This window comes from Panthera tigris, chromosome A2, assembly GCF_018350195.1.
Source record: "Panthera tigris isolate Pti1 chromosome A2, P.tigris_Pti1_mat1.1, whole genome shotgun sequence".
Classification (NCBI taxonomy): domain Eukaryota; kingdom Metazoa; phylum Chordata; class Mammalia; order Carnivora; family Felidae; genus Panthera; species Panthera tigris.
This window is the reverse complement of record NC_056661.1, coordinates 62,964,788-62,990,239: the sequence shown is the minus strand read 5'-3', so window position 1 is coordinate 62,990,239 and position 25,452 is coordinate 62,964,788. Positions and strand designations below refer to the sequence as shown.

The following is a 25,452-nucleotide window of genomic DNA, read 5'->3' as shown; positions in this document are numbered from 1 at the left end:
CAGTGCAAACCAGGATGTCCACATCCAAAGTCGCCAGTCACACTGGACGCGTGAGAAGGACGCCAGCTCCTGGTACTGCCTGTAACATCTCACATGGGAGGAGCAAGAATCAGGGAAATTGCTGGTTTCTCCAGAATTTTCATTGTTCTCAGGGACGCCTGGGGGGCTCAGTCTGTTGAGCGTCCAACTCTTGGTTTCGGCTCAGGTCACGATCTCACAGTTCATGGGATTGAGCCCCATGTCGGGCTCTGTGCTGACAGCGTGAAGCCTGTTTGGGATTCTCTCTCTCCATCTTTTTCTGCCTCTTTCCCCCCTCCACCTCAAATAAATAAATACACTTTTAAAAAAACAGAAAGAATTTTCATTTTTCTCAGAATTCACGGGGCTCAATCCCTCCCCATACCTCTGTCCCGGCTCCCCTGCCCGACAGAGGCAGACACGCCCTGCCCTCCTAAGGCTTTTCCAAACCCTTCCTTCCTTGAGGAGCAGCTCAGGTCTCTGCATCCTGCCACACTGAACACACCCCTCCTATCACATCTAACTTATTCCTTCGCTTCTCTGTCTCCTCGTTCCCCACCTCAGGGTGAGCTCTTCAGAAGTGCAAGCTGTGACACTAATTCCCGTAACACTAGAACACATGTATTACGAATACCACGAATATATAACATATAATCAAAAAAAGAAACTCACAGCTTCTTTTTAAACAATTGAAATTTACAAGAAAGCTTTCTAGAGAGTCATTTGCTATGAAATTCCTAAAAAAAAAAAAAAAAAACCACAGCCCTTAAAAGCTTAACCACGAAGGGAATCTGGAATAACTTTGGCGTTGGCTCCGGGCCTGTTAGGAGTAGCTTGTGAAAAGACTCACTCCTGCTGTTTATCGAGATTAACATCATTTCACTGCAAGAGTCAGAGTTTCAGTAAATACCCCTCCGAGATGATGCTTTCCAGATGAAAACAAGTTATGGGCCACATTCAGAGTGCATGGAGACAAAGACAGCCCCTGAGCTGTGTCACGGGGGGACGGAGCTTTGGGGCGTTCTCATGGCGACCACGGGGATGCGCAAAGTCCACCTGGACCAAAAGTAACGCACCTCCTCGTACGACCGCCGCCAGCGCTTAACTGTTTGGTTTTCACGTTAGTACTACTTGAAGCTGGAACGTTCATCACCAGTACAACCTGGCTTCTCTTCTTCTGGTCTGAGCATTGGATCAGACGGTTCGCGTGTTCTCTGTGAAGCTCCCCTCAAGGTGCCTGCAGGCTTCCTCACGAGCCACCCCCAGACATGAAAACAAGACCACACAAGATACAGCACAATCCTCCCGGAACAAAGTGTGCCTGTGAACCATCCCGAGTCCCGTAGCATACAGGTGGGAGGCGGTACGAGAGGGAAAACAGAGCCCTGCGGTGTTGGCATTGCTCCTGGGGAGGCAGAGCTGCCTGCCCCCCCCCCAGCCTCTCTTCCACAGGGTGAGGCCGCCAAAGCCTCACAATCGAATGGGACACGTCCCTCACCAGGCCGAGACTACACACAGGTGGGGTCTGACTCTTCCTTAAGCACCGGGTGCACCAAGCAAAACACCTGCTCCAGTGCACCTGCTCCAAATAATACCTCCCACCCCCAAAGTGTCCCCCAGGAGAGAGACCCCTTGGCACGTCCAACCAAGGTTAACAGCAAGGGCAGGAAAAGGCCAAGATGGACCATACTCAACACACAAAAACATCTGCATTCCAATCTATAGAACGTTATGGAGCTTTAAAGATTTCTTCCCGATCTATAACATCCTCATTCATTCAGACTTACCTTTCCAATGATCTCATTAATCTCTGGAGTATTTGGTGTGTACAGTATTTTTCCATGTAATACAGGTTTTAGGAAGGACCACACCAAAGCGCCATTTGGAGACTGTAGAATTTCCTGATAGAGGTTCAAGCAAAATGGTGCTGCCACAATTTAAACAAACAAACAAAAAAGTTACTCACGATAGGGGATGCCCAGGCTAACAGTAACCCTCATTTACATATCCATGATGCGTCACTTTTCAATGACTGATCTAGATACATTTTTCATGCCACAATTCTGAATTTGGGCAGTAAATTCCACAAGAATTTTTCTTGTCATTGTCTTTGGCGCCTCTTGTCTCAGAAGAAATTTCGGGACACCATGTTTATTTCAATATTTGGGGGGTTTTTTGTTTTTGCTTTAATTTTTTAATGTTTATTCATTTTTGAGAGAGAGCACCAGCAGGAGAGGGGCAGAGAGAAGGAGACCTAGAATCTGAAGCAGGCTCCAGGCTCTGAGCTGTCAGCGCAGAGCCCGATGCGGGGCTCGAACCCACAAACGGTGAGATCATGACCTGAGCCGAAGTCACATGCTTAACCGACTGAGCCACCCAGGCGCCCCTTGCTTCAATACTTTAAAAGAAAGGAAAGCATGACCTTCACGTGTCCAAACTAAGTCATCCTTAAGACACCTGAAAATAAGTAATAGAAAGAAATGCACCTGATCTTTAATCTAGAAAACTGTCGACACTTACAGGATTGAGAACAGAATTAGGTTCTTCTTATGAAATTAGCTTCATATCTTGTTACTGAATTTTCTTCCCTGCACCTACACAGAAGTGTTGAACTTACCGTTTTTGATATATTAAGTCACCTTCTTTTCACTCCACCCTTGATTCCTTAAGGTGGCTTTCATCATTGCTGTGGTGCTAACTGGTTTCAACTGAGGGCTTACTCAACTAACCTGTCTAACCGAATAGGTGCTTAATGAGGGTAGAGCCTTCATCACCATAGTGCTTAGTGACTGATTCTTATATATGGTTTTAAAATAGTGATGAGTACTTTAGTACAACTGGTTCTTTTACTCCTGGAGCGAACATTTAAAATGCAAATATTTCAGGGCACCTGGGTGGCTCAGTCAGTTAAGCATCCAACTTCGGCTCAGGGCATGATCTCACAGTCTGTGGGTTCGAGCCCCGCATCAGGCTCTGTGCTGATAGCTCGGAGCCTGGAGCCTGCTTTGGATTCTTCATCCCCCTCTCTCTCTTTGCCCCTCCCCTGCTCATGCTGTCTCTCCCTCTCTCTCTCAAAAATAAACATTAAGGGGCATCTGGGTGGCTCAGTCGGTTAAGCGTCCGACTTCGGCTCAGGTCATGATCTCACAGTTCGTGAGTTCGAGCCCCGTGTCAGGCTCTGTGCTGACAGCTCAGAGCCTGGAGCCTGCTTCACATTCTGTGTCTCCCTCTCTCTCTGCCACTTCCCTGCTCATGCTCTGTCTCTCTCTGTCTCAAAAATAAACAAACATTAAAAAAATTTTTTTCTTAAATAAACATTAAAAAATAATTTTAAAAAATGGAAGTATCTTAGCTTTGATATCATGATTCCTAACACCCAAGGTATGAATATTGCTGTTGTGATCACTTCCACTATTAATTTCATCTTCCCAAATTGTCCACTTGAAAAGGAAAAAAAATGTTTTTTTATTCAACAAGTACAATAAAATTGATAGAAAGAACTCCCTGAGATATAAATTAAGAGCATGGATACATAATGAAGTTTGAAACCATTAATTATAAAGGTTGTTCTCATTGATATTTTTCAAAGTTATATTGCAAATTATCAGCTTGATGTAAACAGTAACAATTTTCATTTCAGAAAAGACATAACCATCTTTATGTACAGAACAAAAAATTTGAAACCAGGAATCCTGACATCTGCCACTTGTGAGCTGTGTGAACTTGGGTAAGTGATTTACCCTTCTCTGAGCTTCCAGCATGTCTTCTGGAAGATGAGGGTACTAATATTGTCTGTGGTGAGTGTGACAATCATTTGAAATACAATGTATGAAAGTACTAAGAAAGACTGGTCCTCAATGGTGGCTAAATAACTAGGCAGATGAATGGTTGAGTGAGCGTGTGAATGAATGAATCAATGGATGGATGAAAGGATGGATGGATAGATAGAGGGATGGATGGAAGGATGGATGGTTAAATATTTGATGGATGGAAGGATGGATAGATGTAAAGATAGACGGAAGGATGGATGGATGGATGGATGGATGGATGGATGGATGGATTGATGGATGGATGGATAGATGGATGGACTGATGGATGGATGGGTGGATGGATGGATTGATGGATGGATAGGTGGATGGATGGATGGATGGATGGATGGATGGATGGATGGATTGATGGATGGATAGGTGAATAGATGGATGGATGGATGGATGGATGGATGGATGGATGGATCAATGGATGTGTGGATGGGTGGACTGATGGATGGAAGGAAGGAAAGAAGGAAGGAAGGAAGGAAGGAAGGAAGGAAGGAAGGAAGGAAGGAAGGATAAATGGATGAATTAATAGATTGATGGAGGAATGGATGGAAGGATGGATGATTAGATTTCATGAGCAAATAAAAAATCCTCAAGAAACCCAAGTGCAAGAAAAAAAAGAAGACATGAGAATTAGAGAAGCGGACAACAAAAATTATCAGATATTAACAACATAATGTGTGTTTATACTGCCAAATCATGTTGTATCTGGAACTACCTGAACTATCCACTCGCTGATGAGCACACGAACACACTGTCTCTGAGTTTGCTGTGAGGTGGCTTCACACCTTACGCCTCCAACTCCACAAAATGCCCCCTCCTCCTCCTCCCTGGTCCTGCCAGGACTCTCTCCACCCCATGCACACGGTACGTAAACAGAGATTTAGATTTACGTTTTTCATAGTAAAGAAATATATACAAATATATAACACATAATTTGTAATATATAGCATGTTTTATGTATGTAAGTATATAAGACATAATTTGTAATATAATAGATTTTGTATATATATCGGGTGTGGGTGGTAGGCAGAATCCCAACATGGCCCCTGGCGTTCATGCCCTGACTTGTGGACGGGAGCTGGGGATGACAGATGCCATCCCCTGGGTGGGTTTCCCAGGCATGGTGAAGGAATGCTGAAGCTGTAAATAAGGTCCCCAATCAGCTGACCTGGCATTTCTCAAAAAGAAGATGATCCTGGCTGAGCAATCAGGTAAACCCTTTTTAAATTTTTTTTTTAACGTTTATTTATTTTTGGGACAGAGAGAGACAGAGCATGAATGGGGGAGGGGCAGAGAGAGAGGGAGACACAGAATCAGAAACAGGCTCCAGGCTCTGAGCCATCAGCCCAGAGCCCGATGCGGGGCTCGAACCCACGGACCGCGAGATCGTGACCTGAGCTGAAGTCGGACACTTAACCGACTGAGCCACCCAGGCGCCCCCAGGCAAACCCTTTTAAAAGGACTGAGAGCCCCAGAGTCAGACACCCCGACACCCTGGTCCATTGGGGAGCCCCAGCTGACCAGTACCACTGAGGGGGTCCAGGCACGGAGACCAAGAGCACCATTTTGGTCCCTGCAACGTGGTGAGATCCTACAAGGAGAAATGTATGCGGCCACCTACAAATCTGTCTTCTGTGAGACTCAGTGGCAAAGGACTGTGGATGGATAAGCGACTTCCTGGCCCCACTTTAAGTGGATATGTTTTGGGGGCGCCTAGGTGGCTCAGTCGGTTAAGCATCGCACTTCAGCTCAGGTCACGATCTCGCAGTTCGTGAGTTCGAGCCCCACGTCGGGCTCTGTGATGACAGCTCAGAGCCTGAAGCCTGCTTCGGATTCTGTGTCTCCCTCTCTTTCTGCCCTTCCTCTGCTCACGCTCTGTCTTTCTCTCTCTCAAAAACAAATAAACATTTTTTTAAAAATTAAGAAAAAAAAGAGTGGCTATGTCTTAATTAGAAAGGCAGACTAAGCGTGCCAGTACACTTGTGGGGTTCGGCGCCCCACACCCCTGAACAAGTGATGCCTTTTTGTCCATGTGATCTTATCTCTGAATCACGATGGTCTCATCTAAGACACGGATACAAGAAGACCTGTGTCATTTCCCTGACGACACAGGGAGAGGATCAGCTGGTGTGGGTGGGTGCCAGGGGCTTCCAAAGCCACAAGCCACGTCCACATGTGCAGCCTCAGTGAAAGCGGAGAGATACAGCTGAGAAGGTGGAGGGGAACCACTTTTTGCCAGTGTGTGCCCACCCTCACACCGAACATTCAGCACAGAGCGGGGCACGTGGCCAAGATGCAAACACAGATTACTGTCGCCTTACTTGAATCTTCGGGAATGTTGAATTTTTCTTTGTCCCCTCCCAGGAGCTCATTAACTCTGGGCAAGTTAATGAACGAGTTGGAGCTGCTGAAAAACGACGCGGGCTCCTTGCAAAGCTTCTTCATCACGGACTGGAAAGAACCGAAGGCTGAACTTCTGGCCTGGCCATTCTGTGGATCCTGAGAACATGAGGCAAATAAGGTATCGCTCAACAGGGACTCCGCCTTCTGAAAGGGAGCCCTGTCTCCAGCTGAACACACAGGACGTTCACCACACCCGAGCACGCAATCTGGGCTTCAGACTTCTCTGCCCTCCAAACACCCCACAAAACGTGCAGTGATTTTTCTGGACTTTAACCCATTAGGAGACACAAAGGCCACACTCACGCACACGTGCATGCACTCGCACCAGCAAATCCTGGTCAGTCCAGTGATAAATGCTCAATCCATAAAAGATCGCTAAATCTGCGAATTAATGTTCTTCACGTTTGTCTACCGCCGAGTTCCCCCAGACACTTGACAGCTTTCCAAACTGCCCATCAGCTGATGAACACAGCGCTGTCCTACCCAAGGCCGCTGAGGACCCTGTCATACGCCCCGCACCGTGCACCTCTCTTTGCGCGTCCCCACGCACCTGCTCTCCCCGCGCATCCCGTCCAGGCAGACGGCGTCCAAGCAAAAGCTACCGTCACCCCACTAACTTCCTTCAAGTTTGTGTTTGTATTTGCAGTACATAATCTGTACTTCGTAAGCCAATTATTTGCATGTAAATAAACGTGAAGGTTTTTGAAAGCAATTAACTCTCGGGATGAAGTTAAACAAGCCTGTGGAATTTCATGTGTGCTCATACACGATGTAGGGATTTCAGACTTCACAGATGATGCGTGAACCCTTCCAACCACCATGTGGGGGGGATGTGGCTCAACGAAGTCTCCGACCTCCGGTTTTTAGGGAGATGCCCAGCGTTCCTGCCAGGCTGTTGTCTCCGCAGCCACAGAAAGTACTCCCATTGCTATGTTTTGCTGCCACATGCAAACTCTAGATGCCGGAAGACAAATACAGGCCAAAGCAGCAAATCTGAATATCTCCCCGGGGACCAAAAGTGAACACACACCTGTTGAAAGTCGGGCGTGTCCAGCAAGGCAGTGATTTTATTCACACGAAGAAATTCGGGAAGGTATTCCAGAACGTGGCCGGCTTTGGCAAGCAGGTGGCTGAGCCTGGAGACCACGTCCGACAGGGAGCTGAGCACTCTGCTCGCTTCCAAAGGCATCAGAGTCTCGAAGGGAAAAGACACAACGTGAAATAACCAACATTGTACATTCTACTCTCATGAGCCTTGCGTGAGCAGTGAAAGCCTGGTTATTGGATTTTATTCTCTCTCGAACTAGGGAGACGTCTTGGCTGTGCCGTATCAACGTCCTCTTCATTGGCGTGCACCTGGTTCAGGTTTTCATCACACCCTTGATTACGCCAGCAATGCTCAAACGTAAACCAGGAAGAAATACAATCTGTTGTTAAAATTAAAATCGGGGGCCCCTTGGGGAGCTCAGTCGGTTAAACTTTCGACTTCAGCTCAGGTCATGATCTTGCAGTTTGTGGGTTTGAGCCCCAAGTCGGGCTCTGTGCTGACAGCTCAGAGCCTGGAGCCTGCTTCGGATTCTGTGTCTCCCTCTCTCTCTGCCCTTCCCCTGATCGCTTGCGGTCTCTCTCTCTCTCTCTCTCTCAAAAATAAACATTAAAAAAAAATTTAATTAAAATCAATTTCCAAGTATTTCTCTTTATCTTAGAGATGCCTAAAGTGGATATTTTAAGAGTGAAAATAAAACAATTCTTTTTTTTTAGGTTTTTATTTATTGATTTTTGAGAAGGAGAGAGAGCACGAGCAGAAGAGGGGCAGAGAGAGAGAGAGAGAAAAGAGAGAGAGAGAGAGAGAGAGAGAGAGAGAGAGAGAGAGAGAGAGAGAGAATCCCAAGCAGGCTCTGCACTGTCAGCACAGAGCCCAAATGGGGCTCGAATTCATGCACTGTGAGATCATGACCTGAGCCGAAACCAACAGTCAGACGTTTAATGGACTGAGACCCCCAGGCGCCCCCCTCCTGCCTGTGCATTTTAAATATACTTGATCTGAAAGTATTTGTTCTATGAATGTGTGTGCGTGTGTAACCTAACAATTACCCAACAGAGGGAGGGGGACCACGAAGAAACTAGGCTGGGAAGGCAACCCCCCCCTTTTCCTGACCCCAAAGCCGTCCCCCCAGTTTGGAAGCACTTTTGCCATTCTCAACACCTGTGTCACCTCTGATGAACCCAGATGTCGGCAGATCCGTCCCTGGGGAGGAACGTGGAGCAAAGCTGGTCCATAAGGGCACAGGCAAAGTTTCTGGAAGCATAAGACTCAGTGTAGGACAGAAGACAAAGAACTTCTAGAAGAGGCAGAGCCCAGAAGGTGGTCAGCGGAGGTTAATGGGGGCGCCCCCGGGTTAGCTGTGCTCACCGTCTACACGGCGGGGAGGGGGGGTCACTGGAGGTTAATGGGGGCACCCCAGGTTATCGTGCTCACCATCCACACGGTGGGGGGTCACTGAAGTTAATCAGGGCGCCCCTGGGTTAGTAGTGCTCATTATCCACACGGGGAGGTCACTGGAGGTTAATCAGGGTGCCCCTGGGTTAGTGGTTCTCACCGTCCACATGGGAGGGGTCACTGGAGGTTAATGGGGGCACCCCTAGTTTAGCCGTGCTCACCGTCCACACAGGGGGGTCAGTGGAGGTTAATCGGGGCACCCCTGGGTTAGTGGTGCTCACCGTCCACACAGGGGGGTCAGTGGAGGTTAATCGAGGCATCCCTGGGTTAGTGGTGCTCACCGCCCACACGGGGGGGGTCACTGGAGGTTAATCGGGGCACCCCTGGGTTAGTGGTTCTCACCGTCCACACGGGAGGGGTCACTGGAGGTTAATGGGGGCACCCCTGGTTTAGCCGTGCTCACCGTCCACACAGGGGGGTCAGTGGAGGTTAATCGGGGCATCCATGGGTTAGTGGTGCTCACCGCCCACACAGGGGGGGTCACTGGAGGTTAACCGGGGCGCCCCCGGGTTAGCGTGCTCACCATCCACAGTCAACCCTCTCCCGCACACACTGTCCCGTCTGCCATGTGCGGGAGCGTGTGGGTCAGGTAATGAGCTGCTTCCCCAAGTGACCAGGGCCTGGCAGAGATGGGCACATGACGCTCCCAGGACAGAGGCTGTGGGTCTCAGGACATAATGGGGCAGAGAAAGCCAAGGCCAAGGAGGGGTGGGAGCAGCTCCTGATTCGCAGGGTGGCTCTCACAGCCCCAAGGAACCCCACATGGGGAAGGGTTTTTCCTTATTGGTCCTTCTGTGCTGACCACGTTGACCACCACCACCGCTGTGCCACATGTCCCGATAGGCCTGACGTCAGGGGCCCCCTGGGAGGTCTCCCGGGCACCCCTTGCTTCGAGCCACCCCCCCAGAGTCAGCGCACAGGAGACACGGGGGCTGGCGGAGGCTGGTGGGGTGTGCACCTTGCTGGGCCCCCACGGCCGCGTGGCAGGCCCCCTCTGCAGACGCCACGCCTCCCATGTCAGCCCCCCCCACCACGGTCACCCCCCTTACTTTGTAAATGAAACTCCGCAGATTCAGATTTTGACTCATGGACACAATCAGGGAATACACTTCGGGCCCGGGCAGGGCACACACTTCCCGCACCGCAGACCCCGACTTCTCGTCCTCGGGAAACGCCAGTAGCAGGCGAAGGGCGTCTAGATCACACCTTCCAGACAAAGCCACCGCGAGGACGCTCCAAAGAACCTGTTACAGAGCGGGAGGGTCAGAAGGGAGCATCCTCGGACGCGCAGCCCCCAGGCACGGAGCTTCCTCAGCGAGGAGCCCCCCACAGCCCGCCCCCCACAAGGGCTGAGGATTTGCTGACAGAGCAAACTTCTGTGTGCTTTCAAGCATTTCGAACGGACACGCTCCTAAAATGTGCACACGATTCTCCGACGTTTGAAACAACCTGCCCTTTCTGATGACACGGGGGCCGCGCCACAGGACCAACCACCCTCCGCCCCGCAGGGCCCATGCATGCCGCCCTTGCCTCCCTGAGGCTCTGACATGGAGCCTTAGTCCACACTTGGAGTCAAGCACCCTTCGCTCTTCAGCTGTCAGTGTGAAATCATTCTCTTCCGCCTCCCTTTCCACAACGACAACCAGACGTCCAAGCTTGTGGTAAGTTTTTGAAAAGGAAAAGCATCCACATTCAGAGGAGAAGCTGAGGGCCACTCGCATCATCGTCTGGCTTACAAGCGCCGCACGGCTCTGCGAGGGGCTCCGAGGCACGACCCCGTTTGCAAACGGCTTTCAACCGTGACCTTCACAACAGGGCAAGGTGTAAAGCCCAATTTCAAAACCAGACTTCCCATGTATGTTTATACCACGATGCCTCCGATTGCATGACACATTCAGGCCAAGTGAGACCCAGCAGAAGCCATTATTCACTTATGAGGAGCCTCAAGAGCAGGCAGACCTCATCAGACGCCTTCATACCGTGCCATAAAGAGCCCAGGAAAACCACTAAGAAATAGAAGATTGTTGGGGCACCTGGGTGGCTCAGTCGGTGAAGCATGGGACACTTGGTCTTAGCTCAAGTCACGATCTCACAGTTCATGACTTGGAAACCCATGTCGGGCTCTGCACTGATAACGTGGAGCCTACTTGGGATTCCGTCTCTCCCGCCCTCTGCCCCTTCCCCGCTTGCGCTCTCTCTTGCTTTCTCAAAATAAATAAATAAACTTAAAAAAAAAAAAAGGAAACAGAAGATTGCATCAATCAGGTTTATCAGTCAGGACAAACAGGATGTGCATTGACGTGTACATGGGTGTTTTAAGGAATTGGCTCACGTGGTTGTGGAGGGGCATGTCCAAAATCCAAAGGGTGGGCCGGGAGGCTGAGGGCCCAGGGATGAGTCATAGCTTGGGCCTAGAGGCAGAATTCCCTCCTCCTCTGGGAACCTAAAATCTTTTCTATTACAGCCTTCAACTGATTGGACGAGGCCCACCCACACCATGGAGGTTGATCTGCCTTATTCAACGTCTACTGATGTAAATGCTAATCTCAACTAAAACATACCTTCATGGCAACCGTTAGACTGGGGTTTGACCAAATATTCCTGGGTCCTCCGGCACAAATGGCCAGATGCTCCAATTATCACTGATGTACATTTTGAATCTCTGAGATACATTAAGTGTTTTCACACCTACTTAAACAAGGTGCCCTTCTTCATAAGGGACATGTAGGATCCAGACACAACTTGAGAAAGGTTCCTTAACGCCACCATTTGTCCCAGAGCAAAAATACATCTTAAAAATTGTGGACGCCTGGGGTGCCTGGGTGGCTCAGTCAGGTGAGCGTCCAACTCTTGATTTCAGCTCAGGTCTTGATCTCAGGGTTGGTGGGTTCGAGCCCTGCATCAAGCTCTGTGCTGACAGTGCGGAGCCCGCTTGGGATTCTCTCTTGCTCTCTCTCTGTGCCCCCCCCCTCTCTCTCTCTCCCTCCCTCTCAAAAATAAACATTAAAAAACTTGCATACGCCTCTTTAACCAAAATGTGGAGGTCCCATGCCCTGTCACAGAACGACTACACACGAGAGCTCTACCCTGCGGCATATCTTCGTCCACTTCTCTGTGCTTTTCCAGACCTTACTCTTTATCTTTCCTGAATCTCACCAAGTCCACTTTTCCTGCTTGGAAGACACCAGAAGCAGGTGGGAGCAGGTGGGGAGTTAAACAAAAATAACACTTTTGTTGGGCTGGAAATGCCACGCCCGAGTCCTCGTCAAAGTGGAACGGGCGTCTTTCATCTGTGCTACTCAGGCTGACTGGCCAATTATCCGGGACAGGGACATCGGTGTGCCGATGCTCTTGCTTCACATTGGTGTGGGGGGAGGGGAGGGCCCAGCAGGGGGGTGGGGGTGGGGCGGCGGGCAGGTCCCTGCGCTGAGAGCCCAGGGCGCCCCAGGGACGGCCTGGACTCTGCCCAGCTGACCGTTCTAGACTCAGACTTGCTGCTCTCAGACTAATTACAACCAGAAAGGAAACACTGTCCATGATGCAGAAGGACTAGAAACGGGGAAAGCGAGTCCGTGGTGTCAAAGTTGTGCCGGTGGAGCCACCAGCGAGATGAGAGCAGAGGGTGGAAACTCCATGCTCCACGTACAGACAGGGGTGGCGGGGCTCAGACCTGCTCAACCGCCGATGAGCTATGAGCCATGGATGGGCATGAGCACCTGGGGGCAGCTGGGCCCTGACCCCGGCTCTCCCAGTAACTGATGTCATGGGTTATCTCTGCCCTGCGCGAGCCGCAGGCTGGCCCCTAGGGCAGCGGTAATGGCCCCCCTCGCCCACTGAGGCAGGCCCCAGTTCTGCTACAGGTCCAGACGGGAGACCCCGCTCCCCCTGGCTGGCTGGCTCCACTTCCAGAACATTTCCCCTCTCCAGACTCCACAGGATAATGGGTCTACCATCTACACTATTTAGGAAGTCACGGAGGAAATGACATCTACCTGAGTTTTATTTCTTAAAGCAGATTTCAGGAATCACCACCACGGGGCAGAGTCAGTCGCTTGGATGTATTCTGACCCATGGGCTATCTGGGAACTCTTGAAGAAAATGGCTGTGGCCACAAACCATGTGGGGAGAGTCAAAAGAGCCACGTCTATACAGAATTCTTTTTTTTTTTATTTTACTTTTACATTTGTTTATTTTGGAAAGAGAGACAGCGTGAGCAGGGGAGGGGCAGAGAGAGAGACGCACAGAATCCGAAGCAGGATCCAGGCTCTGAGCTGTCAGCACAGAGCCTGACACGGGGCTCAAACTCACAAACAGTGAGATCATAACCTGAGCCGATATCAGACGCTTAACCCACTGAGCCTGCCAGGCGCCCCAAGAATTCTTTCCTTTGGACAGCAAAGTTATTAGGTTAGGACATGCCAGGACCCCAGGTTATGTGCTGCAGCTGATTTAAGAGCCCAGACAAACTGATAAACAGGGGTGGCCACCCTCCTGCATTCACGACTTGAATAAATACCGAAATATGCTCCTGTCCCTTGTGACGGGCAAGGCGAGCTCAACAAGACACTCTGTGAAGGAAAGCCAGGATTAAAAATACGTTGCAGTTTAGAAAAATTGACTGCAACTAGCAAGAGGCACTTGGGCAGGGATTAACACAAATCCAGTGAAGCAGGTTTGAAAATACATGTGTGTAAGTGGCAGAGATGTGTCCCGTCAGAAGCAGAGAGTGACACTTTTGATTTTAGAGATGGTGGAGTGTCTCAGGTGCCCAGAGGAAAAGGACCATAAACCTAGCCTCACAACACAGAGATGGGGTCCCTTGTGGAAAATGCTGGAAACTCAGCCTCCAGGGTAAGATGCCCCACACAGCCGGTCATGTCTTCTAGGAGACACCTGGCCAAAATCCTGCACATGGGCCAGAGACCCTCAGCTCCACTCACATTATTAACTATTTTTTTCTCTCTGGGGTGGGAGCAGTTGCCAGAACAAGCAGATTTTTAAAAACTTTGTTTCTAATGTTTATTTATTTCTGTATATGAGAGAGAGAGAGACAGAGAGACAGAGAGACAGAGTCCAAGCAAGGCAGGGGCAAAAAGAGAGGAAGACACAGAATCCAAAGCAGACTCCAGGCTCTGGGCTGTCAGCACAGAGCCCAACACGGAGTTCGAACCCACAAACTTCGAGATCATGACCTGGGCTGAAGTCAGACACTTAACCGACTGAGCCACCCAGGCTCCCCGCAAAAGAAGCAGATTTTGACCGGGGTCTGCTCTGGGGTAAGCAACGCCAAGAACGATCTGTTGCAGCTTTTCAGCAGACAGACTTCGTGTGTTGCAACAAAGGAGAAGAATGATATTGGCTAAATTCCCATAAGGAATCTCTGTGCTCCCAAACCGTGCCTGCCAGCTGTCAACAGTGCCCAGGGAACCAGCGTCGAGCAAGAGGCACGCCGGGCCAGTTCCACTGAGGCCCAGCCTCTCTGCCTGACGGAAAGAAGAAAAAGTCTCAGAATGCCTTCTCTCTCCGGAGCCGCCCCAGAGACATGGGAGCTCTTGAAGTGTCCCCTCCCCACCTTCCCCGACAAGAACACCCCCAAGAGGAAGAGATCTGCGAAGGACCATGGACAGCGCCCATCTCCCTAGCCCTCCTCATGCAAGGACCATGGACAGCACCCATCTCCCCAGCTGTCCTCATGCGCTTGCTTCTTTCGGATAAAAAGCAAATGGACATCAACGGTAGACCAGACCCTTTGATATCTCTCTCTCTCTCAATCTATCTGGGTCCTGACTCTGACATCATTGCTAATTTTAAAGAATAAAAATTTGGCTGAATACAAAGAAGGAAGTGACCGCTGACTCGAAGCCAACAACGCGGCATCACAGCATAAAATACACGGGCACCCCACAGGGCTGGTGGAGGGGATCCAAGCCCAGGATGGAGGCGGGCGAGGCGGACACAGGGGTCCCACACGCCCAAGTCTGGGATCTCGTTTTAATGCGATCTGCTGGTGTTAAAGAATGCAGCACCACAGGGGAGGGGAGCTGCCCACGGGCGCCCCCACCAGGCTCTTGGGAGCCAGAACTGAGGCCTGGGATCAGCGCCTCCTCTCCAGCTTCCCTGCCTCCAGCCCTGTGTCCACATCTCCAAGCCTAAGACTCTCCCACATGGCTCTTCACGGCCGGGGGTTTCTCATCACTCCCACCTGACCCCAACGCTGTCCGCTCACCCACACATGTGAACTTGCATGTGCAGCATGTGGGCCACTGCCATAGAAAGTTCTAGAACGTCCTCTCCCCTAGCACTTTGAGAAGTACACCTAGTGGAAGGGAAAATTTCAGTGAATGAATGAATGAATGAATGAGGGTTCTTGCAGTCTGTCCAGGGCTCTCGTGCCACTGACAAATATTCCCTGCAGGCCACCCAAGACTCTGATGTCAGAAACTCACAAACACTGAAATCAGGAGAAACGAGTCCAGGGAGCGAGACATGGAGGTTTCTGCCAAAAATATTGTCTGCCTGACAGTCCAGAAAGAACCAGACCCCACAGTGCCGTCCCCTCGCCAAACATGACTTCTTTTCCTAGGGTCCAGAGACACGTGTGGGTCTGTGGATACACTGAGCTAGTGAAGCATGCACCTCGTGTTTGGTTGAACAGCAGAAACGTGAGCTTTCGGCACACCTCCCAGTCACCTGCCCGTCCAGCTCCTTAGGCACGACCACGACTGCCATTATCAGTGAGGCGGAGGAGGACACGTGAACGTAAAACCCTGCACAACCCACAACCACGTCCATGGCAAGATGGCCTTACGAGGCGGGCCCGGCACTCCCGGGATAGAGCGCCAGCGACACCTGCTGGCTGCTGGCTTCGTCAGGCAGCCACCATCCCAAAGTGCTGGGCCCAGCCCTTGTTCTCCATACGTAGAAGTCTGTTTCTCTCTGTTTTGTTGTTCGTTTGCCAGAGGGGAGGCGGGTGGGGAGACGGGCGAGATGGGAGAAGGGGATGAACAGGTACAGAATAGGGAAAACAGTCAATACCACTGAGAAATACTCATCGCTGTGAGCATCCATTATACATATAGTCATCAAAGCACTACCTTATACACCTGAAGCTAACTGAATATTAAATGTCAACTATACGCCAATGGAAAAAAAAGGTGTCTAAACACCATACCAAACCCAAGTATGGTAAGAGCTTGAAAGGGACCCCGGAAGCTAGCTAACCGGTCCCTTCCCTTTACAGCATTGTTAGTCAGATACCAGAACTGATGCGGCCACTGCTCCATACCCCCCATTACAAGCTCCGGCAACGGAATTTTCCAAGACTCACCCTAAGGAACTTGGTGATACTGTCATTAGAATTTTGGGTTCCTAGCTTCTAACCTAGGTCTTTCTCACTGCAGATTAATTCTGAATGACAGGCACACCTTGGAAATACTGCGGGTTCGGTCCCAGACCACTGCCAATAAAGCAAGTATCACAATAATGGGAGTCAAATGAATTTTTCTGGCTTCCCAGGGAACAAAAAAGTTCCATTTGCTCTGCACTGTAGCCTAAGTGTGCAACAGCATTAGGTCTTTAACAAGTACATTTCCTGGTGAAAAAAATACTTTACTGCTTAAAAACACTAACCACCGGGGTGGCTGGGTGGCTCAGATGGTTAAGCGTCGAACTTCAGCTCAGGTCATGATCTCATGGTTGGTGGGTTCGAGGCCCACATTGAGCTCTGTGCTGACAGCTTGGAGCCTGGAGCTTGCTTTGGATTCTGTGTCTCCCTCTCTCTCTGCCTCTCCTCTCCTTGCTCGCTGTCTCTCTCTCACTCTACCTCTCTCTCAAAAATAAATAAACATTAAAAAAAATTTTTTTAAACTGCTAACCACCAAATAAGCTTTTGGTGAGTCGTAACCACGGATCCCAGGTCACTGTAACAAATGCAATAATAGTGAACACATTTGAAACATCGTGAGAATTACCAAAATGCAATAGAGACATGAAGTGAGCAAACACTGCTGGAAAACTGTCACCGACAGACTCCCGGGATGCAGAGGTGCCACAAACCCAGAATGTATATAACTGGCAATGTCTGCTACACGCAGGAAGATGAGGCGTGCCCGTGATGGAGCCACCTGTCCGGGCTTGCCTTTGGATCCTGGTTATAGAATCAACATGAAAGTGAATGTCTATCGGGGCCCAGCTAATCGTCAACAGAAACATTCCCTGGAGAGCCATCTTCACGGTTACTGCTTCTAGAAGGTTCTTAGAACAGGAAGTAAACCTCCAGCTGGAAATGCCTGAAAGAGCGTCTCAGAAAACTGCCAGCAAAGGCTCCTGCAACCCCAGCCGTGGGCGACACTCTTCCCACCTCTGTGCACGAGCTGCACCCAGCATCAGCCAGCGCACGGCCCTCCCCGTACCCCCTGTGTGTGCTGACCCTGCATCCCAGCCACCCAGAATGGGACACAGCTCATTACCCAGCTGCTTGCACCGATAAGCCAAGCCCTCCACACGCGGTCAGCACAGAAAGTTATTCTCAACTTAAAGGCAAGCACAGTTGATGTTTAGAATTTTCTACGTGTTTGTTTTTGTACATTTTTAAGAATGTGCGACCCCTACTTAACCAAGCAGGGCTGCCCTAGGGGGTCGTGCATCAAGGTTGGGAGCAACTGGATTGAATACCATCACCAATTTTAGCCTTTCTGACCTCAAGAAGGCAACGTTGTAGAAGTAAAGACCCCAAGGCTTTGACATCGCCAGTGATGCTCTTTGGCGCCCAGCTTGGCCTCTTAACCCTTCCTGCCTCCAGCCAGCCCCTTGGTGCAGTGGCCCACCCCCTCCCGAAGGACAGTGGCCGGCTCGGTGGGCAGAGACGCAGGGGCACCGCACCTGCGAATGGGAGATGCTGGCTTCTAGAACACTGTGGATGGTCTCATTTGAGACATGGATGGAAGATTGGAGCTCCCTGGTGAGCTTGGAGACGTTCTGCATCACATCTTTGACTCTGACATCTGAAAAATAATCAAAGGGAAGGGAATTCTGTAACGATAAATGTTTGGGCTGTTGCTAACTGTGAAAACAAGAATCCATAACTAGACCGCAGTGAGGATCATCCAACTCACGATAAACACTAGACAAAGTCACGCCCTCTGGAGCCCGGATCATTCACACCAGAGGCAAGGCAAACCCAAGGCGGGCAGTCTGTCCCTGCTTACGTGACTCCTCTCTCTGACTGAGACTTGTATATTTTAGGGTCTACTCCAGAAAGATGTTTTTCTTAGGGGACAGTGACAGTGCCTGCAGGAAACTCTGTCCCCATATTTACTTATCCCACTTTTTTTAACAAGAGGAGGATCGCATGAGGATTTTTCCAAAACTCACTACATGGGGCATGCTGCTGCTTCGCAGGTGTTATGAATTGTACAGACTAAACAGACAGAAAACAGACTTACAGACACTGAATGGCTTGTCCAGGGAGGCAGGGCCGGGGCGAAACCCAGACCACGGGAGTTTCTCATCCTTCCCGCTCCCGGTTTTGGTCCCCAGGATTTTAGGACTTTGACTTTCCTTCTTGACCCCAAATATGTCAGAGAAGCCAAGCTCTGAATTATTTCCCACATACAATAACTTCCCCTTTGTAGGTTTTATCTTAGGAACATATTTGTGTGAGAAAACACAATCTTTAAGGATGCGAACTTGGAGGCACCCCATCTTACCTTCGGTCACTGTGAAATTCCTGAGGAAGGCCATCACGGGATTCCCCGACAACCAAGTCTCCTCGAGGCTTTGGGCCAACCTAAAATGGCACAAAATTAAAGCTAATTTAGACAAAATAAAGCCCCGGAAACAATGGTGAATAACACTGCTCCCGTTCCCAGGAGAGGAGTTGGATCGCATCACATTTCCACAAGCTTCCTCAGATAATCAGACACAGCGCACCCCCTGACGCTCTCCGAGTGTGAATGCCCGACACCATCATGGCTCCGGGAGCATCCCCTCGGGGCCCCTGCCAGGCGAGAGGAGTCAGGGGGATAAGGGTGTGCCACAAATGACTCTGCATTGATGGAAACAACAGACAGGATAGATCACAGAATGCGTAGGAAGCTGGGACCCCAAGGAGTCAGGTGAACATCATTCTTTCTGAGTCATTTGCAGGATACAAAGTGTCCGAGCTCCTCCTCCGGGGGCACAGACATAGAGGACACAGAACAAGGCTAATCCAATAGGAAAGCAGTTTCAGGAATCAGTGACTGCCCTTACAAAACGTATTCACTTATTTATTTACTTAAATTTATTTTTCTTTTTAGAGAGAGAGCATGAGCTGGGGAGAGGGGCAGAGAAAGAGGGAGACAGAGAATCCCAAGCAGGCTCCAGGCTCAGTGCAGAGTCCAACGTGGGGCTCGAACTCATGAACCGTGAGACCATGACCTGAGCCGAGATCAAGAGTTGGCTGCTCAACCACTGAACCACCTGGGTGGCCCTTATAAAATGCATTTGATACCATATTGTAATCTCTAATGTTTGATCTAGTATCTCGATCATCCATAAAGTTAGCCTTTGAGCTGATGCCGCTCTTATATTTCACCACTGAAAACATAACGTTATGGGGGCGCCCGGCTGGCTCGGTCGGTGGAGTGCACGACTCTCGATCTTGGGGTCAGGAGTTGAAGCCCCACGTTGGGTGTAGACATGACTTAATAAAAAATTAATAATAGGGGCTCTGGAGTGGTTCAGTGAGTTGACCATCCAACTCTTGATTTTGGCTCAGGTCATGATCCCAGTGTCATAGGATTGAGCCACATGTTGGGCTCGTCTGAGCATGGAGCCTGCCTGAGTTTCCCTCTCTCCTCTCTCTCTGCCTCTCTCTCTCTCTCTCTCTCTCTCTTTCTCTCTCTCTTTCTCAAATAATAATAATAATAATTAATTAAAAACTTAAAAGTCATGAATGGGGCACCTGGGTGGCTCAGTCGATCAAGCATCCAACCTCAGCTCAGGTCATGATCTCGTGGTTCGTGGGTTTGAGCCTCGCATCAGGCTCTGTGCTAATAACTCAGAGCCTGGAGCCTGCCTGAGTTTCTCTCTCTCCTCTCTCTCTGCCCCTCCCCTGCTTGCTCTCTCTCTCTCTCTCTCTCTCTCTTTCTGTCTCTCAAAAATAAATAAACATTAAAAAAATGTTTTTAACTTAAAGCCATGGAAAATTTGATGTATTTATATGCATATTCATAGTATGTGGTACACATTATTGTCTGAGATTCATAACTTAGAAACTCAAGACATCTTTTTCTTTTGAGGGGGGTAAAAAGAGAGAGAGAGCAGGTATGGGGCAGAGAGAGAGAGAGAGGGGACAGAATCTTAACCAGGCTCCACATTCAGCACAGAGCCTGACTCGGGGCTCAATCCCATGACTCTGGGGTCAGACCTGAGCCAAAATCAAGAGGTGGACGCTCAACCGATTGAGCCACCCAGCCGCCCCTTGAGGTCCTGAGATATCTTTATGAAGGAAACCGCGGGGAAGGCGGGGGAAGGCGGGGGAAGGCGGGGAAAAGCACGGGGAAGGCACGGGGCTGAGCTCGCACATACGTGTGCACACGCTGTCGGGCCAAGTCCAGCACCGGCTCGCATTCACAATCCTGGTCGGTGGCGTGTTCCAGGCTAGCCTTGAAGTTCACCAGGGTGCTGGAAAGATTCCTGCTAAGACTTTCACAGTCCAGCTGGAGGGGTGAGGACCATGTCTCTTCTATTTCCTAGAAAACAGCAAGGATGTGGTTAGAAACACACACACTTCTTGGTAAGGGCTCCTGTCTGGTTTCTGGATCAACACGTGCTTGATCCCCCCCACCTAACGTGTTCCCCACCCCACCCCGGGTACGGCGTGTGATTATTTCCTGGGCCTCGGGAGACGCAGCACCAGACACAGGGCACGTGTAAGCAGGTCTGCTGGCTCCCTCACACTGCCATCAGTGGCTGGGCCACGGGGGACCATCTCTGTGCCCTCCTCTGCCACCGGCCCTCCAGGCAAGGGGCATGTCCTCCCCGGCCTGACAGGGTGTGAGCACAGCCCAGCTGGTGACCTGGCATTTGGCCTCCTGGAGTCTGTTCCTGGTTTGAAAACTGACACTTTGCACAATTCCCAGCCACAAAACCGACCACTGAGAAGAAACCGTATGTGGTCGTCCATCCATCAAGTGGGTAAAAGCTGGGTCTGCCCTGTCCTGAAGTCCGCAGCGCAGCCCGGAAGCGCCCGATCTTCCCCTCGGCGAGGGAGGTGCTCCCAGGACTCCCAGGGGCTCGATGGAATTCCCCTGTCTAGACCCTGACTCCAGGAGTCCTTGGTCATCTCAGCGTCTTCTTACGAACGTTAACCAGCTTCACAAGAGACCATTTCATAAAAAAGGCTTTTAAAATAATCCCTATAAATCGGTAAAAACGCAAAACTTCTTTCCTATGTAACAATTTGTGACGAACACGGGAGAGCTGCACGTGCATAAGTACGCGTAAGACACACAGGCTGGTCTGTACCTTCCCCCGACACAGAAATCCCACCACATGTCAGTCGGTCACAGCGCCAGCACCGTGTTCGCGTCCTCATATTGTATTTACATCCCACGACCCTTCCTGATGGTGGAAGCTTGGCCCCAGGTTATGCAATTGCAGGAAGAAAGGACCAGAGGTAAGCGACACTTTCATGAGATTTCTGCTGACCACAGCTTCCACACGTTTCCCTCACACCCACCTTAGCTGCTCTCACAAAGGAAACCACGGATCACTCAGGTGACCGGAGAGCGCGAAGAAACACGCGTTCCAGGGAGAGTTACATGTGAAGAGTACTGCGTGAGGAGGCAGAGGGACCTGAGCCCAGGAGTCGCTTGGCGCAGCCGCGAGGATCTGCCTGGGGGCCTGAGACTTGGCAAGGCAGTGGGGAGCACTCCCACGTGTGCGCACACACATGGCACTGTGGAGCACCCCCACACTTGGCACCAGGGAGCACCTACGCAGCCCCGGGAGCACTCACACACATGACACTGTGAAGCACCCTCGCACTTGGCACTGGGGAGCACTCACACATAGGGCATAGGGGAGCACGCACATGCCAGGCACCTGGGAGCACCTACACAGCCCTGGGGAGCACTCACACATGGCACTGTGGAGCACCCTCACACTTGGCACCAGGGAGCACTCACACACCGGGAACCTGGGAGCATCTACACAGCCTTGGGGAGCACTCTCGCACTTGGCACCAAGGAGCACTCACACACAGGGCACACACAGGGGAGCACTCACACACTCGGACCTGGGAGCACTCAAACACTCAGCATTGGGAAGCAATCACACACAGGGCACCAGGGAGCACTTACACTCAACATCTGGGAGCACACACACACATGGCACTGGGGAGCACCCACACAGAACACCGTGGAGCACACACACAGGGCACCAGGGAACACTCACACACAGGACACCAGGGAACAATCCCAGACATGGAACCGGGGAGCACTCCCACACATAACACTGGGAGCACTCATACACGATCAGAGCACCCAGATCCACACCACCACCACCACCAGCAGCAGCACAGCACCTGGGACCTGCATCCCAGGGGAGCCGACCCAGCCAGCAGACCACCACACACCCGGCACCTCTTCACTAACTCGCCCAGGATCATGGCTCCCTTTCCCAGTTCACGTTTTCCCCATCAATTTGGGAATGAAGCTAGAACAGAAATCTTATAGAATGGTTCAATCATTCACCCATTCAGAAAACCCCTCCTGAGCACAAGCCCAGAGTGGTGAACACAAGACACAAATCCCCTGCCTCCCAGAGGCTTGCATCCTGGAGAGGAACCCAGAGGACAGACAGCCATCGGGCAGAGCATCTGCAAGATGGCTGGACATCCAGACCCCATCTCAATATCCCCCTCCTCCGTGGAGGCCCCTCTTCCCAGCACACAGGTCACAGATGCATCCAGGTCAGAACTATGGGTGCAACCCACTTCTGAGAACGTGGGCTGAGGAAAATCCGCTGCACGGTGCTGCCTTCCCTTTTACAAAAGAATCCTTAGTTCGTACTTTGTAATTTTATGCACATGAAATGTAATGCTACTCATTTACAATATTCCTGTTCTGGATTTTATTCTTAAATTTAACAACGCAATAATTTTGATATATAGGGGGTTGCAGAGAAAGGAAAGTGCACGCCCCTCCCCAGCAGCAAGGACACTGGAAGGAAAGTTCTGGCTTCCTTCATCACAGACACCCCACACTCCACGCAGGAAGTGTCGGGGACAAAAGCTGAGGCTGACATTCGCGAGGCTGTGCTTTGGGGACAGGCTAAGGCGACCAAGCACACGAGTCAGACTCTGGCTAAAGAGGTCTGTAATCCCATAGTTGTTGGTCAGTGAGGTGAACTCCGTCTGTTGTGCAGAGGCAATGATGCCCAGGGGGGCTCCAAAGGGCTAGATCTGGGGGGAGGGCAGGAAGCCCCCAGTCCAAGCTGGATCCCAGCCACATTCTCCATGTCAGGACTCACTGGGCACTTGCGTCATAGTTTAATGTAAATTCTGATCCCCCTGACTGCTGTTTTCCACCACTGAGGAGCACGAGCGAAAGGCGGTGTGGGGCCACACCCCCAACCCTGGCCTCATCAACTTGGCCAGGGCTCTCACGTCCCCTGGCCCTGAGGCGATTCTGTGTTAGAACATTCCGTTCAGTCAGATGCCTGGATGCTAAAAATAGCTCCATGCCTTTCCCTCACCTCTGCCGGGCACAGGGCACTTCACACCCCAGCCGGAGAGCATTTCTGATTCTAAAAGCCTCAGGCTCTTGAAAACCTTGATCTGTCCTCGAGGCTTTGGCATCCTGAGATAAGCAAAATTCTATTTTTGTCACGAAAGACAGGAATGTCGGCTCTCTATCAAAACGGACCTCGCCGTTTCCAGCCAGAACCGTGGACAATCCTGATAACTGGAACTAGAAACCCGATCCTTGAGGCAGCTTTGAATGCTGGCAGTTCTGGCCTTGTTCTATGATTGCAAACTTCACTCGGCACTCAAAAATCGGCTGTCGGGTTTTTTTGTTATGGATCCACATTTAATACAGGACAAAGACCTGCAGGAGGCACAAATAAGATGTGGAGGATCTAAATAAATCAACGGGCCGCCAAGGCGTCATCTCTGCAGAAGCCCCCTGGCTTCCCAAACACGTCACCCCTCCTCGAGCCCGACGCAGGGCCCGGGACTCTTGCTCCTCAGCGAGGGAGGCCTTCCACGTCGTCACCGGGTTTGGGGCTTAGCCTCACTTCCTCCAACCTGTCCAGCACCCCTCTCTCTACTCGGGGTGATGATCCAGCTTCCACTGGACATATGTTAAAGCAGCATCACTGGAGAACACAAGTGATAAATGGCGTCCAGGATGAGCGCTTGAAGGAAAGAAGTTTCTGGTACTGGCATGTTCTCCAGGAGTCAAAACCCACGACGGGCTCGTAAATGTTTAGTAACTGGCTCCCTGGGTAAAAAGATCTTATTCGTAGAATTTGCCAATTTCCGTGGTGTACATGGCGTCACCATGGCCTAGCTCAAGCCACCAGCACGACGTCCCTGAACCCAGAATTGGGAAGAGGTAGGGGCGCCTGGGTGGCTCAGTCGAATGTCCCACTTCGGCTCAGGTCACGATCTCGAGGTTCGTGGGTTCGAGCCCCGCATCGGGCTCTGTGCTGACGGCTCGGAGCCTGGAGCTGCTTCGGATTCGGTGGCTCCCTCTCTCTCTGCCCCTCCCCCACTCATATTCTGTCGCTCTCTCTCAAAAGTAAAATAAACATTAAAAAAAATTTTTTTAAAGAACTGGGAAGAGGTGGACAGCAGCCCCCTCCGGTGGGACACCTCCACCAGTCGGACACAGCCCACATGGGCAGTCTCCAGGAGAACAGACTCAACAGCACGCTAACATCGTTAGGAATTGAGGAACCTCTGTTTTTCACGTAACTTATTCTAACACACGTTCACAGAATTTGCTCAGTAACGAGTTGCTGTTCAAGAGCCAGTGTGCAGACTTCTGGGACGGGGACGGCCCGCACTCACGGGTGCACGTGCTCGCCCCAGCACAGCCCTGGCAGAAGCCGAGGGGTGGGGAGGGGAGGGGAGAGGGGGGTGGGGTGGGAAGGGGAGGAGAGGGCTCACCCCACGGCCTAGCACCCGACGCGACCTCGCAGGGCCAATCGGGATGAACATGAATATCCGGGACACGTGGCAGAGGACAAACCTGGTAGTGGCCGTGAGCCAAGGCGGCCACTTGTAGCGCGGGTGAAAGGACACGCCATGCCCCACCTCGCTGGCAGCTCAGAGCAGCACACATGATGTCCTTCGTCAGGGAAGGGTTTTCTGCCAGAGGAAACACACAGCCACGTCATGAGGGCACGATCCTCTCCCCAGACAGCTGCTCTCACTGAGCCATCTCTGAAAGACTCAAATTGATTACAAGTTCATCCACATTTCTTAAATCGTCGAAATGAGGGGCACCTGGGTGGCTCAGTCAGTTAAGCGCCCGACTTCAGTTCAGGTCATGATCTCATGGTCTGTGAGTTCCAGCCCCGCGTCGGGCTCTGTGCTGACAGCCCGGAGCCTGGAGCCTGCTTCAGAATCTGTGTCTCCCTCTCTCTCTGCCCCTCCCCCACTTGCGCGCGCGCGCTCTCTCTCTCTCTCTCTCTCTCTCAAAAATTAAAATTAAAAAA

At 51.0% G+C, this 25,452-nt stretch overlaps 1 protein-coding gene across 1 annotated transcript in view; it reads right to left on the bottom strand.

The window, feature by feature from the left end:
• Positions 1 to 25,452, bottom strand: part of ABCA13 (ATP binding cassette subfamily A member 13) — a 366,745-nt gene that overhangs the window by 259,266 nt on the left and 82,027 nt on the right. The window contains exons 19-26 of the mRNA XM_042977198.1: positions 24,984 to 25,102; positions 20,311 to 20,474; positions 18,447 to 18,526; positions 17,620 to 17,741; positions 9,789 to 9,983; positions 7,270 to 7,434; positions 6,158 to 6,335; positions 1,806 to 1,945 (exon numbers count right to left, since the gene is read on the bottom strand). Coding sequence (XP_042833132.1) covers positions 1,806 to 1,945; positions 6,158 to 6,335; positions 7,270 to 7,434; positions 9,789 to 9,983; positions 17,620 to 17,741; positions 18,447 to 18,526; positions 20,311 to 20,474; positions 24,984 to 25,102 — 1,163 coding nt within the window. The remainder of the gene's footprint in view (positions 1 to 1,805; positions 1,946 to 6,157; positions 6,336 to 7,269; positions 7,435 to 9,788; positions 9,984 to 17,619; positions 17,742 to 18,446; positions 18,527 to 20,310; positions 20,475 to 24,983; positions 25,103 to 25,452) is intronic.